General features: G+C 35.8%; 1 protein-coding gene across 3 annotated transcripts in view; it reads left to right on the plus strand.

Annotated features, from left to right (window-relative positions):
• GMPS (guanine monophosphate synthase) overlaps positions 1–13,293 on the plus strand; it is a 56,673-nt gene that overhangs the window by 13,273 nt on the left and 30,107 nt on the right. For all 3 annotated transcript variants that reach the window (XM_031449601.2, XM_031449605.2, XM_064492205.1), the window contains exons 2-3: positions 6,092–6,273; positions 9,379–9,493. In XM_031449601.2, coding sequence (XP_031305461.2) covers positions 6,092–6,273; positions 9,379–9,493 — 297 coding nt within the window. The remainder of the gene's footprint in view (positions 1–6,091; positions 6,274–9,378; positions 9,494–13,293) is intronic.

The raw sequence follows: 13,293 nt of genomic DNA on the forward strand, positions 1-13,293 counted from the left end.
TCCATGTTGGGATTTTTCAGCCAGAGAGGACAGCATACGACTCTGAAGGGCTGTGGAAAGTTTAAAATGACAATTTAGGCAAAAGAGTAGGCCAAGGCATCATAGGGCTTCGAAAGTATTTTCGCCTTTATTGAACTTTATTCTAAGGGAGAGTTGCTATAGGATTTTAAGCAGGGGGAGGGCTTAAATCAGATTTTCTTTTTTTCTTTCAAGCGCACAGTCATGTGAATCAAGTGATCAAAGTAGATATCCCTGGTAGCGGAACAAAATGGCATTGTGTCCTTGCCGTTGTATCACATCAGGAGAAGTCAATGTAAAATCATCATCAATGTAAAATTGTTGCCAATTTTACAAAAAAAAAAAAAAGATTTATCTAGAGTATAATCTTGAGGCAACAAATAGATCCTGGTTGTGGGTCGTTCTGCAAAAAGCTTGCTCTGAACTTTTAAAAATGTCCATGTTGTGAAGGACCATAAAAAGGTGAAGAGGTGAGTAGTTCTAGATTAATGTGTGTGCAAAGTTGTCTTTGGTAGGGTCCTGGAATTTTTAAAAAAGCCATAAGGGTATTTGTGACATTTGGGGAAATACATAATATTAGTGTTAAATTTGTTGGGTGTGATAATGGTATTGTAATTGTGTAGGAGAATATCCCTCTTTGTAGGAGCTACATGATGGAAAGTTTTTTTGGGGAGCTAAGTATTTACAGTTTAGTCTCCAGTTTTTCAGGGAGCGGGGAAGTATACATAAATATAAATAAAACAAATGAAGCAAAATGTTAGTTTTTTTTTTTTTAATAGAGGTACTGGCGATTGAACTCAGGACCTCGTGCACACTAAGCATGCAGCTCTACCACTAAGCTGTCTCCACCCCCCTAAAATGCTACTGATTGTTAAATTTAGGTAGAGGATGCTTTTGATTTTCAACTTTTTGTAGGTTTGTAATTTTTCAAAATCAAAGGAGGGTAGAGCAAGCATAGTATAAGGTCAAGAGCTAGAGTCTGACTCTTTGATTTAATCCTTTGGTTGTAAGCTCAGACTTCAACGTTGTATGTGAGGTGATGGTCTCTTGTGAAAAACCTTCAGTGAAGTTGATTCATCTAAAGTACCTGAGGTGTTGGATAATTTTGTGAAGAAATGTACTATTTTTTTAGTTATGGATGTGAATGTACTGTTTTTTTTAGTTACAGGTGTGGTGAGATTGGATTAAGTATTGTGGTCAATCTTCCAGTAGCCTTTTGGTAATGAAAGGATTATTTTGGGCAGTTGAGAATCCCAGATCACTAAAATGTGTGTGGGTAGGTGTTTTTAAAATCTTTTTTAATCCTGAAACTTTTAATTTTGTTTCAACAATTGAAGTCTTCTATTTTGAAAGGCCTTTCAAAGGCATCTACCCAAGTAAGTTTAGTGTTGATGAAATTCAGTTTCCAAAATCATTTATATATTTTCTCAGACATCAGCAGAACATTATTTCACTCATGTAAGCAAACTTAAAAATAATAACGCTTTACCCCTTTTAATAAGGCACCAAGATATTAAAAAAGTAACTTTGAAGGTAGTCTTCCAAAAATACGATGCATATTTATATTACTACCTTCTGTAGTGCTAATTGTCTTGGAGTTTGAAAAGACCTACCATTTTAGTCCTGTTACCAGGGAAGTAACATTTTCTTTGTCTGTAAAACAGAAATACTTTATGAATAAGAAAATATGTAAAACACCTTAAATAATAGGTACAAACTAAATATTAATTCCCTTCTTTTTCTTTATTGTAAAATGAAACATAGATAAGGAAATCTACACGTAACGAGTGTTCAGTTGAGTGAATTAGAAGTTGTGTGCTTTTTACCCAAAATATTTAAAAAATTTTTTCTTTAAAGCCCCATAATACTATTAAGAGGATGTCTTGGGATTGGTCATTCTGTGTTCATAGTCAAATTTTGATTCATATTCTTTCATGCTTTGCATAATTTGCTTAATGTCTTTAGCTCACTTAGAAATAATACATTCCAGTTTTGATCTGTTGAGTATGTCTTTCTGACTTACTCTCTTTAGAAATATTATTTTATTCCTTATTTCCTTTTTTACTTTTAGTAACTTTGTATGGGATTTAACTTCTCTGCTTATTGTTTCTCTTTTATGTAAATTTAATCTCTTGAATTTTTAGAACGAATATTCAGATAATGTCTGCAACTTTTGATAGAGTTCCCTCTTATGTTAAATCATGGCAGTTTGTTTTCTGAGCATTCCTGGCACTGATTCATTCTCCTTAAGTCTGGCCCTTCTGTTTTCCTTTTGCCTTGTCCTTATCCTACTTAATTTTGATTCTGCTCCCAGCAGTTGCTCCTTACTGTGAGCTCTGACCTGGAAGGGAGCTCTGGCCTGTTTGTTGCCACCTGTGCACCGTTAAGAGTGGGCACACTTCCCAGTGCAGCTACTGTTCTTACATTGGCCCCTGTGCTTTCTAGCTAGTACCTGTTGGCTATTTTGGAATTCTATCCTCAGATTCTTTTATGAGACCTGGTTGTTACATGAGGCACACAGCTGCTGTTAACACTAGGGATTGTGACTGTTTAGTTCCCACCAGCTTGCATTTTGGGATTCTTGGGGGAATAACTTGTCATTTAGTTATGTATGTCTTGGGTTTTGGTTTGCTGTCTGGTTGTTCAGTGATATTTGGGAATTCAAGAAGATCCCCAAATGATGCCATTTCCATCTTTTTTTTTTTTTTTTTTGGAGGTGGGGAGGTCATTAGGTCTAGTTATTTATTAATTAGGTTTTTTTTTTTTTAATGGAGATAACTGAAGACTGCACCCAGGACCTCATGTATGCTTAGCATGCATTCTGTTACTTGAGCTATATATACCCTTCCCCAGTGCCATTTCCATCTCTACAGAATCTGCAAGATTCTTTTGCTTTATTCTTCAGTAGGGTTCTGAATATGGTTTAGTTTTTCCTTAGTGTTTTTTTTTTTTTGCTGTCTTAAAAGATATCTTTATGAACATCACTTACTTTATTGTGATTACCTAGGTCACTTGAGAGGGGGGTTAACCTTAAACCTTTAGACTTTCGTTTTTACTTTTTAATAGATGCTATAGACAGATAAAATAGGTTTTTCTGTCTTGCGATGTGGAATTTCATTTGTCTCTACTATTGATGTGACTACTGAGCTATTTTTCTCATTAGGCTACTTTTTCTAATCTGGTGAAGTTTTGTAAGTCTAATGATCAAACTTTCAACTTTATGTGAAGTAGGAGTAAATAGATTCAAGGTTTTCAGGGAAAGAGAAAGAAACTTTTGCTTTTATTACTGGTGACCTTTTTGCTTTTCCCTGAGTTGTTGAAGCTTTGTGCTGGATAGGCAAGTTGATAGCTGAGGTAGAAAGATATGAGGCCAAGGATACCGTGTTTCCTCAGTGATCTCTGGTGTCATTTGATTGAACATTTTAAAACATACTAAGGAAACAAAAACTTTTCTTTTAAAATCAATTTATTTAAGTAAAAATTTGTTGATTTAAACAAATAGACAGTCCTTGCTGCACAATAGTAAAATGATCATAAAAATGATCTTACCAGCTGAAACCATGCAAAGCAATCTTAAAATCAATGGAAAAATTACGATGGTTTTGTGACTTTTACAAAACTTTGTTGACATATTAAGTCTTACTATTAATTATAAAAGGATAGGGAAAATAGTGAAACTACTATTTGGTATGACTTAAAACATTAGAAACACTGAGAATTGCTTTTCTTTTTAAACTACTCTTGATAAGTTTTTTACACAGTGTTTCCCTTCACATCTTTTCTGTGCTTTGATGGTTTTCAATATTTTATCCTTTGCATGTCATGAAATATCTCAGAGTTTCTTTAATTGGGAATAATTCCCTGGAGTCATTTCCTCTGGGACACTGTCATCCTTTTTATCACAACTGCTTCCCTCATTGATGTTGATAAGTTTTCCTTCACTAAGTGGGTCTGACTGCACATCTAGAGGGGCTCACACAGCAGCAGTGCCAACATTGCCGCGGCCAGCTATTTCTTCTATAACTCCATTCACGCTGGACTCGAATTTCACTTCCAGCATATCACTTTTCATTTCTTTGCTGCACTTTGATTTTGCTTGTCAGACCACTTCTTTGGTTTATCCATATGTGTAAAATGTGATGTGGACTTACCGCCGGACAACAAGGAGGCAACACTACCACACTCTTGGCTGTTTGTTGTGCAGTGACTAGTCACCAACAGACTTTGAAAGAAAGAACGGGCTTGGTCACTGATCATGATGTTCACCTGCTATTTACTTGATAACTTGTGGATTGATGAGCAAGGTTTGTACTGTATGTAATTACAGTTAATATATGTTAACTGAAATTTGAACCATGATGTTAGGGACTGTTTTTCGTTAACTAAACCTTGATATAAAACATAGCATGAAATTCATGCATTTCAAAATTATACATAGTGAGAACTCTGCTTGTAATATGAAAAAAATAGGTTGTCCTTGTATTTGATGAAAATTTTGAAGGTGATAATGGAACCGTATCAGAAACTTACACAATAACATAGTAATCTTTTAAAAATACTTTAATCTTTACTAAAAATAGATTAAGAATTTTTAGATAAATTCCTTAATCTTAAAGGGTGTGTATACAGAAAGACTAAAGGTAATGGTATGAAAGGAGAAAGTTTTAGCATTTCTTGAACTAATATATTCTATAAACTTCTGTTTTCCATGATCTGATTTTTCTACATTGTTCAGTGTTCATGTGATTAAAACCTTCATTTTTGTGATCTGAGTAATTCCTTCTGGACTGTGGTTAGGTCCCTCTCACAAATCCTCCTCTGTAGATGTGGCTATGATTGTTGCTTTTTCGCTTACTGCAGAAGGGTGAGTGGTGGTGTGAGGTCTGCATCTCACATAAATGGAGATGCAAGAAGGGTGAAAGGATTGTGTAAGTGCCTTTAAGAACTGGTTTATAAGGTTTTCTAATGTACAAATTTTACAACTGGAGGGGGGAAAACTCCAAAAATACATCTGTTGTAAACATTTAGAACATACTGAAGAGTCTAAAAGACAAATTTTAAATAGCTTACTAGTTTCGTTACTCAGATACAGCCTCTGTTAATCTTTTGGTGTGTAATCTGTCTATACATTTTCTTCTGATACATATACACTCTTGCACTTTTACACAAAATGTTTTGAAATGGGATCATATTGTATATGCTTTCTCCAAGTGACTTTCCAGGGTACATAAACATTTTAAAGCTTTTTCTCACGTAAAATTTATAAAAACAGGAGAGAGACTAAAGTAAACACAATGTATGTATCACCCAGTTTCAATGATTTCAGTACGTAGGCAATCTTGTTTCATCCATACCTACCTACTTTTGCTTTATTTTGAAACCAGTTCCAGGTAAATATTTTAGCACACTCCGGCTAAATATTTCAGCACACAGAGTTAAGGTTTTACGTTTTTCCGAATTGCTCTCCCAAAAAAATGTTCTCAATGCACACTTGTCAGAGATAAGATTAAAAAATGTTTTTAAAATTTTACTCTTGTGGGTTAGATGCATATGTATAATTTTTCTCAGGTAATATAAAAATGCTAGTAAAGTGAATTTGGGCATGCTTATACTCTGGCAGGGAACTTTCAGTTCCTCATCAGTATGTCCCTCACAGGGATGCTGTGACTATTAGATAGGGCGGTCATATAATTTATTGTCCAAACTGGGATGCTTTTGAAATTTGAAGGAGGCACTATTAATGATAATGCCAGTATAACAGGCATGGCATAAACCAGTACTATATTTTGACTTAGCTGGGTTGTATGCTTACCCTATTATTGGATAATGTGCAGAAGATTCTTTAAACATGAAGTGACTATATCATGTAGTCAATAGATGGTAGCTTTTATTTATTCCTGTGGATGAATATATGTAAAACTCTTTCCTTTAAAAGAAGTATTTTGAGTTGGCAACTCAAAATCCTAAATTAACCATTTTTGTTTCTGTGTGTTTTTGGAGCTGCTGTGATCACAATTTTTGAAAGTAGCTCTAATTTTTATAATTAAGTAGACATTTGTGTTAATATTTGCAGCTGGAGAATGCCGGAGGAGACCTTAAGGATGGCCACCACCACTATGAAGGAGCTGTTGTCATTCTGGATGCGGGTGCTCAATACGGGAAAGTCATAGACCGAAGAGTGAGGGAACTGTTTGTGCAGTCTGAAATCTTCCCCTTGGAAACACCAGCGTTTGCCATAAAGGAGCAAGGGTTCCGGTAGACTTTTCACTTACGTTTTTCTGAGAAGGTTGAGCTTAGATTGTGGGATATTTTATTATTAATTTGCCAGGGTGCTGAATTTTTTAATGAAAATAAGACATGGAATGGTTTTACAAGAAATTTCTCATGGCTCTGATTTAAAAAAAAAAAAAGGAAAAGATTACCTTAATTTTAAATGCACAGTTACAAGAATTTATCATATCATATTTTAAATATCTTATGTTTTATAGGATTTCTCGGTCAGGCTTAGATTTACTATTATGGTCATTCACTCATTCATTGATCCCAGTGCATTTGATCAAAGGAACATATATAATAGCTAGAATACCTGGATTAGATCCTGTGTACAATATGTCTCTGCTTCTTATCCCCAGAGACTAGTTTCTAGTATGAAGACTTCCTAAGTCTAATATAAGGGCTAATTCCACAGCATGTACTCTTAAATCTAGTCAAAACGACATCTAACTTACATAGCTTTTTCCTTTAACAACTATTTCGGGTTGATGCAGTGTCTTCTCTCATGGAATTAATGTTCATTCTTTATAAAGAGCGTTATTCAGAAGCAGGCAACTGCAGTTTATATCCTTAAATGGCTCTTAAACCTTAATGCTATGTTTCTTTCAAAATATAATGTGTTCTTTTTAAAAACACATTTTTTTCCATTAGAAAAATGGTTAACTTTAAAACTCCATAGACGTGTATAAATTTTCTTGTGATTCTTATTTCTGAAATAGAGTGAATTGGAAATCAGAAAAGGCAGGCTTAAATTTAACCCTATTCTAGTTTTAGGATGCAGATTTAAAACAGCTATCCCTTTTAAACTGTAGAATTTTAGGGCAAGAAGGGATCCTTTGAGTTCATCTAATTCAACTGTCTTGATTTGCCAGAGAGAACCAGTTTTAAGGGAATCAAAAAATTGCAAGAAATATGAATGTTAAATCCAAGCTCCTTCATTCCCGCCACCCCAAACAAACAAAACAAACAAAGCCCCAGCAAACTAATCTAGACCAGATGTTTTAGAATAGGGTAACCAATTCGTGGTAATAGAAGTCTAATTTTTTTTTTTTCTTGTCACCTAATTACCTGTTCATAAATGGTTCTTAGGTCCTGCTCATGCCTAGAGCTTCTTCTCTGTGTAGAAGAGTAGGAACTATAGTACTGAGGCCTTCATTGCTATAATCCTTTTTGCTGAGATAGCTATTTGACACCCTTTTTCTAGAATAAGTTTTAGGTTTATGACATGAGAGACATCTTAACCTGTTTTCAGAACCTTCATCTGTCTAATACATAAAATTGGTATCGAATGCCTTGGGGGGCTTACTGGGCCTGGTAATTGCAATTTAATTTCAAAATAATAGCACAATAGAAATAGAAAACTCAGAATGGGTGATTAGCTCATCTTAAGACTTATTGAGATAAGAATTTTCATAATTGGTTTAAGTGCTGCTTGAGTTTTATCCTTGACTAAGTCCATTGCCTTTTCTTTTTAATAGTATTAAGAATCTTACAGCCTTGAGTTGTTTAGCAGATTAATGAGGAATGCTGGGCAGTCCCATGGTGCTTATCCTTTATAAAACTAAATAAAACATACTGAAATTCTAGAGATCTTGATTATTAAACATGTTTTATAGAATTCTATCTTCTGCATTTTTAAGGAGCTATGTTATATATTTACCCTTTGGGCTAACCCCGCATCCCTTTAAAATTGTTATCTTAAAGATGTCCCATTTATCATCTGAGTAGGTTGTTATCAGTTTCTTTTGCCAGGAAATAAGCTAACTGATGTAATGTGTACCATAATTCATGTTACCAGTACAAAGTTCAAAGATTAGGGCTTTTGCGCTCCCTGAAATTATTGTTATATATTAAAAAACTATATGCTAGCTTGTAATTTTTATGAAATTGAGTTACATTATTTTTCTGGATGTATTATAAGTCTAACATTTTGGTTTATATGTTTTTATGTGGCAAGCAACTGCTAATTATAAAGTGAATTGTAGTCCAAATTTATTTGTAAGTAGATTTTAGTTAGATCTTGGAATGCATTTTCTTTTAGAAATACAGATAAATTAGAATTTCTACAAATTCAAACTTAAAAAGAGTTTGAAAATACCTTAAATTGAGTAAAGAGCATAAGTATGCCTGTACTGTGTAACTGGGCATGTGTGGCAAACTGGAGAGCATGAGTAGTCTGAAGGTGCAAGTCTCCCTGTGATTCCAGTTATTTGTAGCCACGTGAGGGTGAAGGTCCAGTGTTGACAGGTTTTCCCCCCTCCTTTTTCCTAAAGGAAACCTCAAAATCTGAATTTTTATGTAAAATTCAAAATATTTGAAGTATTGTAAAATTCTTTTGGTTGAATGCTGAGGACCAAAGTTAGATGTATCAGAGGTTGAGAGATATAGGCCTCAGTGTTCAACTTTCTTTATAATAATAGTTCTATTCCCAAATTAACCCATAGAATGTTCCATAAATTATAATGTAGCTAAGTAATAATTTTGACTTGGGCTCTGAGAGCAGGGCATGTGAGGCAAATCATGTTAGCTTCCATTCCTGGGTCACAGGTAAAACTGTTGGGAACGTTGGACAGGTTTTAAACAGGCAAAGTTAGGTAATTCTTCACATTCTCTGCCATTCTTTATTGTAAAGTATTGTGCTCTGAGTCTTTCAGGGCCTTCATAATACTGTCAGTTGTCCTCCTGTGACCTACTTTACTCCTTACCTTGCAGAAGACCTCTGTTTTCTCCGTCTCCTTTGAGAATTCTTGTTTACTTTCTCCATTGATGAGGAAAACAAAACAAATTCAGGCTAACCTTCATAGATACATTGGTGTTACATATTTGGACGTTTGTGCTTATTAACGGGTGATTGTTTAATTGATAAACTTTCACATATTGCAATAAGTAAACATAATTAAGCTGTATAGGAGGCTGTTAATTAGCTGTGATTGAATCTGGATCTGCTACAATACACTGGAAACATAACAAAATCTCAGAACCTGTATTAAGTCTTTTTCTCAGTGGTACAAGCAGGAGAGGGCATAGACTTTGTATAAAAATGAGCAGCTAGAGATTCTTCACTGATTCTCTTCCTTAAATCTACAGTGCCATTATCATTTCTGGAGGACCTAATTCTGTGTATGCAGAAGATGCTCCTTGGTTTGATCCAGCAATATTCACCATTGGCAAGCCTGTTCTTGGAATTTGCTATGGCATGCAGGTACATATATCTGTGAATTTGCCTTGAGTTGCCTTAATTTTTTTCTGTATCATTCCTACCATACTAGTATTTTTTGTCTTTAGAGTATTTAGGATATTTAGTTGTATGAGGTAATTTGTTTATATTACAACTGTTTATGAATACTAGTATGGCAGAACTGACCTGAGAGGGGATTTTTAAGAGAAGAAGCTAATTATATTACTGCATACAACAAAACACTGTCCATTAAAAAACAAACAAACAAAATTTAGACATTCAGACATACATAAAAGTTGCAGAAACAGTACACAGAGCTCCTGTACACTTTTACTCAATTCCCCAATTGTTGGCATTATTAACCATTTTGAGAGTAAATTGCAGACATGATTTCTGTTACCTGTATTATCTAAGCACTAGGATTCTCTCCTATGTAACCACAATACAGTTATCAGAATGAAGAACTTAATATTGATTCATTGTTAATGTCTAATCCACAGACTCCATTCACATTTTACTGTTGTCTCATTAGTGTCTGTTATAAGTCATGAATTCAGTCTAGGAACGTATATTGTCTTTAGTTGTCATGTCTCTTTGCATTCCTTTAGTTTGGAATCATTCCTCAATCTTTCCTTCTCTTTTGTGACCTTGGCAGTTTTTTAAGAAGTACATTTCAGTGACCTTGTAGAATAGCTCTCAATTTTGGTTTGTTTGATGTTTCCTTATTGTTAGATTCAGGTTATGTATTTTGGGGCAGGAATGCCACAGAAGTGATGCTGTGCTCCTGTTAGAGCATCTCTTTAGGAGGCACAAAATGTCAATTAATACCATGATAGGTGATGTTAATTTCCATCATTTGGTTAAGATGGTGTTTGCCAGGTGTCTTCACTGTAATGTTAGTTAATTAATTATATCTAGGGAGTAGCCAAGATGGTGAAGTAGGAAAACCCTAAGTCCACCTCCTCTCACGGGCACATGAAAATTTCAACTATTTATAGAGCAACTGTTGACAAGAATCTAGCAGAAAAGATCTTCTACAACTAAATAAAATAAAGAAAGAACCACAACAAGATGGGTAGGAGGGGCAGAGTTGCAGTATAGTCAAAACACATACCCCTAGGTGGGCGACTCACAGACTGGGAGGTTAATTACCACTGCAGAGGTTCTCCCCAAGGAGCAACAATTTGGAGCCCTACATTGGACTCCCCAGCCCTGGGTCGTGCAGTGGGGAGATGAGCTCCCACAATGTTTGGTTTTCAAGGTCAATAGGGCTTACTTTAAGGAGAGCCAGGGGGCTGTGGGAAATGGAGACTCCACTCTTAAAGGGTACAAACACAATCTTTAAAAGATCCAAAACCCAGGGCAGAAGCAGTGATTTAAAAAGAGCCTGGGTCAAACCTACCTGCACATCTTAGAGAGTTTCCCAGAGAGGCAGGAGGCAACTGAAACTCACCATGGAGACACAGACGCTGGTGGTGGCCTTTTTTTTTTTTTTCTTCCCCATTTTTTTCATTTTTCAGTTTAAGTATTGTTATAATTTGAGTGCACATATACAATATATTGCATGTAAATACATATACACAATATACTGCACATTTAAAAAAATTTATATATATGTACTGTTCATTGTTTCTAAGAATGTTTAGAGCTTTATCTTTTTAAACTTACATAGTTATCAAAAGAATTAAGCCAACCACAAAGTAAGAGTTAATTCAGAAAGATACATACACCCCGCTACTAACAGCAGCATTATTTATAATTACCACGATATGGAAGCATCATAAGTGCACATCAATAGATGAATAGATAAAGAAGATGCAGCATATATATGTAATGGAATACGACTCACCCATAAAAAAGGATATTCTGCCATTTGTAGCCCTTCATTCACTTTCTTTTTTTTCCTTCAAAAACCAGAATTTTATAACTGGCATTAACATTTCCATTGCATTAAAAACAACAAAACACCTAGAAGTGAACTTATCTGAGGAGGTTACCTATACTCTGAAAACTGTAAAACATTGATGAAGGAAATTGAAGATGATACAGAGAAATGAAAAGATATCTTGTGCTCTTGGAAGAATCAACATTATCAAAATGGCCGTATTTTACCCAAAGCAATCTACAGATCCAATGCAACCCCTGTCAAAATACTTATTGGCATTCTTCACAGAACTAGAACAAACAATTCCAAATTTACCATAAAAGACCCTGAACTGCCAAAGCAATCTTTTGTAGGTCTTTTTTTGCCTCTTCTTTTTGTTATCTTTTCTTGTGGTTTGATGACTAGAGAAGGTCCTTTAGCATTTGTTGTAAAAGCTGGTTTGGTGGTGCTGAATTCTTTTAGCTTTTGTTTATCTGTTAAGCTTTTGATTTCTCCATCAAATCTAAACAAGAGACTTGCTGGATAGAGTGTTCTTGGTTGGTTTCCCCTTTCATCACTTTAAATATATTGTGCCACTACTTTCTGGTCTAGAGTTTCTGCTGAAAAATCAGCTGATAACCTTATGGGAGCTTCCTTGTATGTTATTTGTTGCTTTTCTCTTGCTAATTTTAATATTTTCTCCTTATCCTTAATTTTTGTCAATTTGATGACTATGTGCCTTGGTGTTTTCCTCTTTGGGTTGATCCTGTGTGGAACTCTCTGCACTTCCTGGACTTGGGTGACTGTTTCCTTTCCCAGGTTGGGGAAGTTTTCAGTTAACTCTCCAAATATGTTCTCAGGTTCTTTCTCTCTTTTTTCTTTCTGGGACCCCTATAATGTGAATATTAGTGCACTTCATGTTGTCCTAGAATTCTCTTAAACTAGCCTCATTTCTTTTCATTCTTTCTTTTTTCTATTCTGCAGTATAAATTTCCACTAATCTGTCTTCTTCTGCTTCATTTAGTCTATTTTTGGTTCCTTCTAGTGTGCTATTCATTTCAGTGATTTTATTCTTCAGCTCTGGGTATTCTTTATATTTTCCAACTCTTTGCTAAAAACTTCGCTCTGTGCATCTGTACTCCTTCTGAGTTCTCTGAACATCTTTGCCATCATTACTGTAAACTTCTCAGATAAATTGCCTATCTGCTCATCACTTATTTCTTCTTCTGGGATTTTATCTTGTGCCTTGGCCTGGGAAATATTCCTCTGCCACCTCATATTGTCTATCTATTTGTATTTTTAGGTAGATTAGTTACGTTTCTTAACCTTGGAGAGGTATACCCCCAGCAGTACACTCCTCTCTTATCACAGGCCAGGGTCCAGCCAGTCCCAGTTTAGAGTCTGGCCTGTGTTTGTGGATTCCTTCCACAGGCTTTGGGATTGTTGTTTTCTTATTTCTGGTATCTGCTCCTGGTGGATGAGGCTGAACTAGAGGATTATATAGGTTTCCTGGCCACTGCTGGATGAACCTTGGTCCTGCACCTCTGGTGGATAGGGCTGTGTCTAGAGGCCTTTGTGGTTTAGGAAGTCTGCTGATGGGTGGGGCTGTGTTCCCACCCTGTGTGTTGTTTGGCCTGAGGCTTCCCTACAGGCTATTGGGTGGGACTACGTCTTGGTGCTAATGATCCAATCAAGATGTCAGCCTCCAGGAAAGCTCATGTAGATGAACACTCCTGGAATGTGGGGGTGGTGGAAGCCATTTTGAGGAGCTCACTCTTCCAGGAGCACACTGGTGTTGGCAAAGATCATTTTGGAATCCTCTCTCTAGCTTATTAGTGCTGGGAATGGGCCCCACCCACCAGCCTCTGAGCACCGGTGCTAGAATGCCTCAGATCAAGCAGCTAGCTGGGCAGAAACACAGCTCCACCCACAAATGGGCCAGGGATTAGGACCCCCTGAC

Source organism: Camelus dromedarius, chromosome 2 (assembly GCF_036321535.1).
Source record: "Camelus dromedarius isolate mCamDro1 chromosome 2, mCamDro1.pat, whole genome shotgun sequence".
Lineage (NCBI taxonomy): Eukaryota > Metazoa > Chordata > Mammalia > Artiodactyla > Camelidae > Camelus > Camelus dromedarius.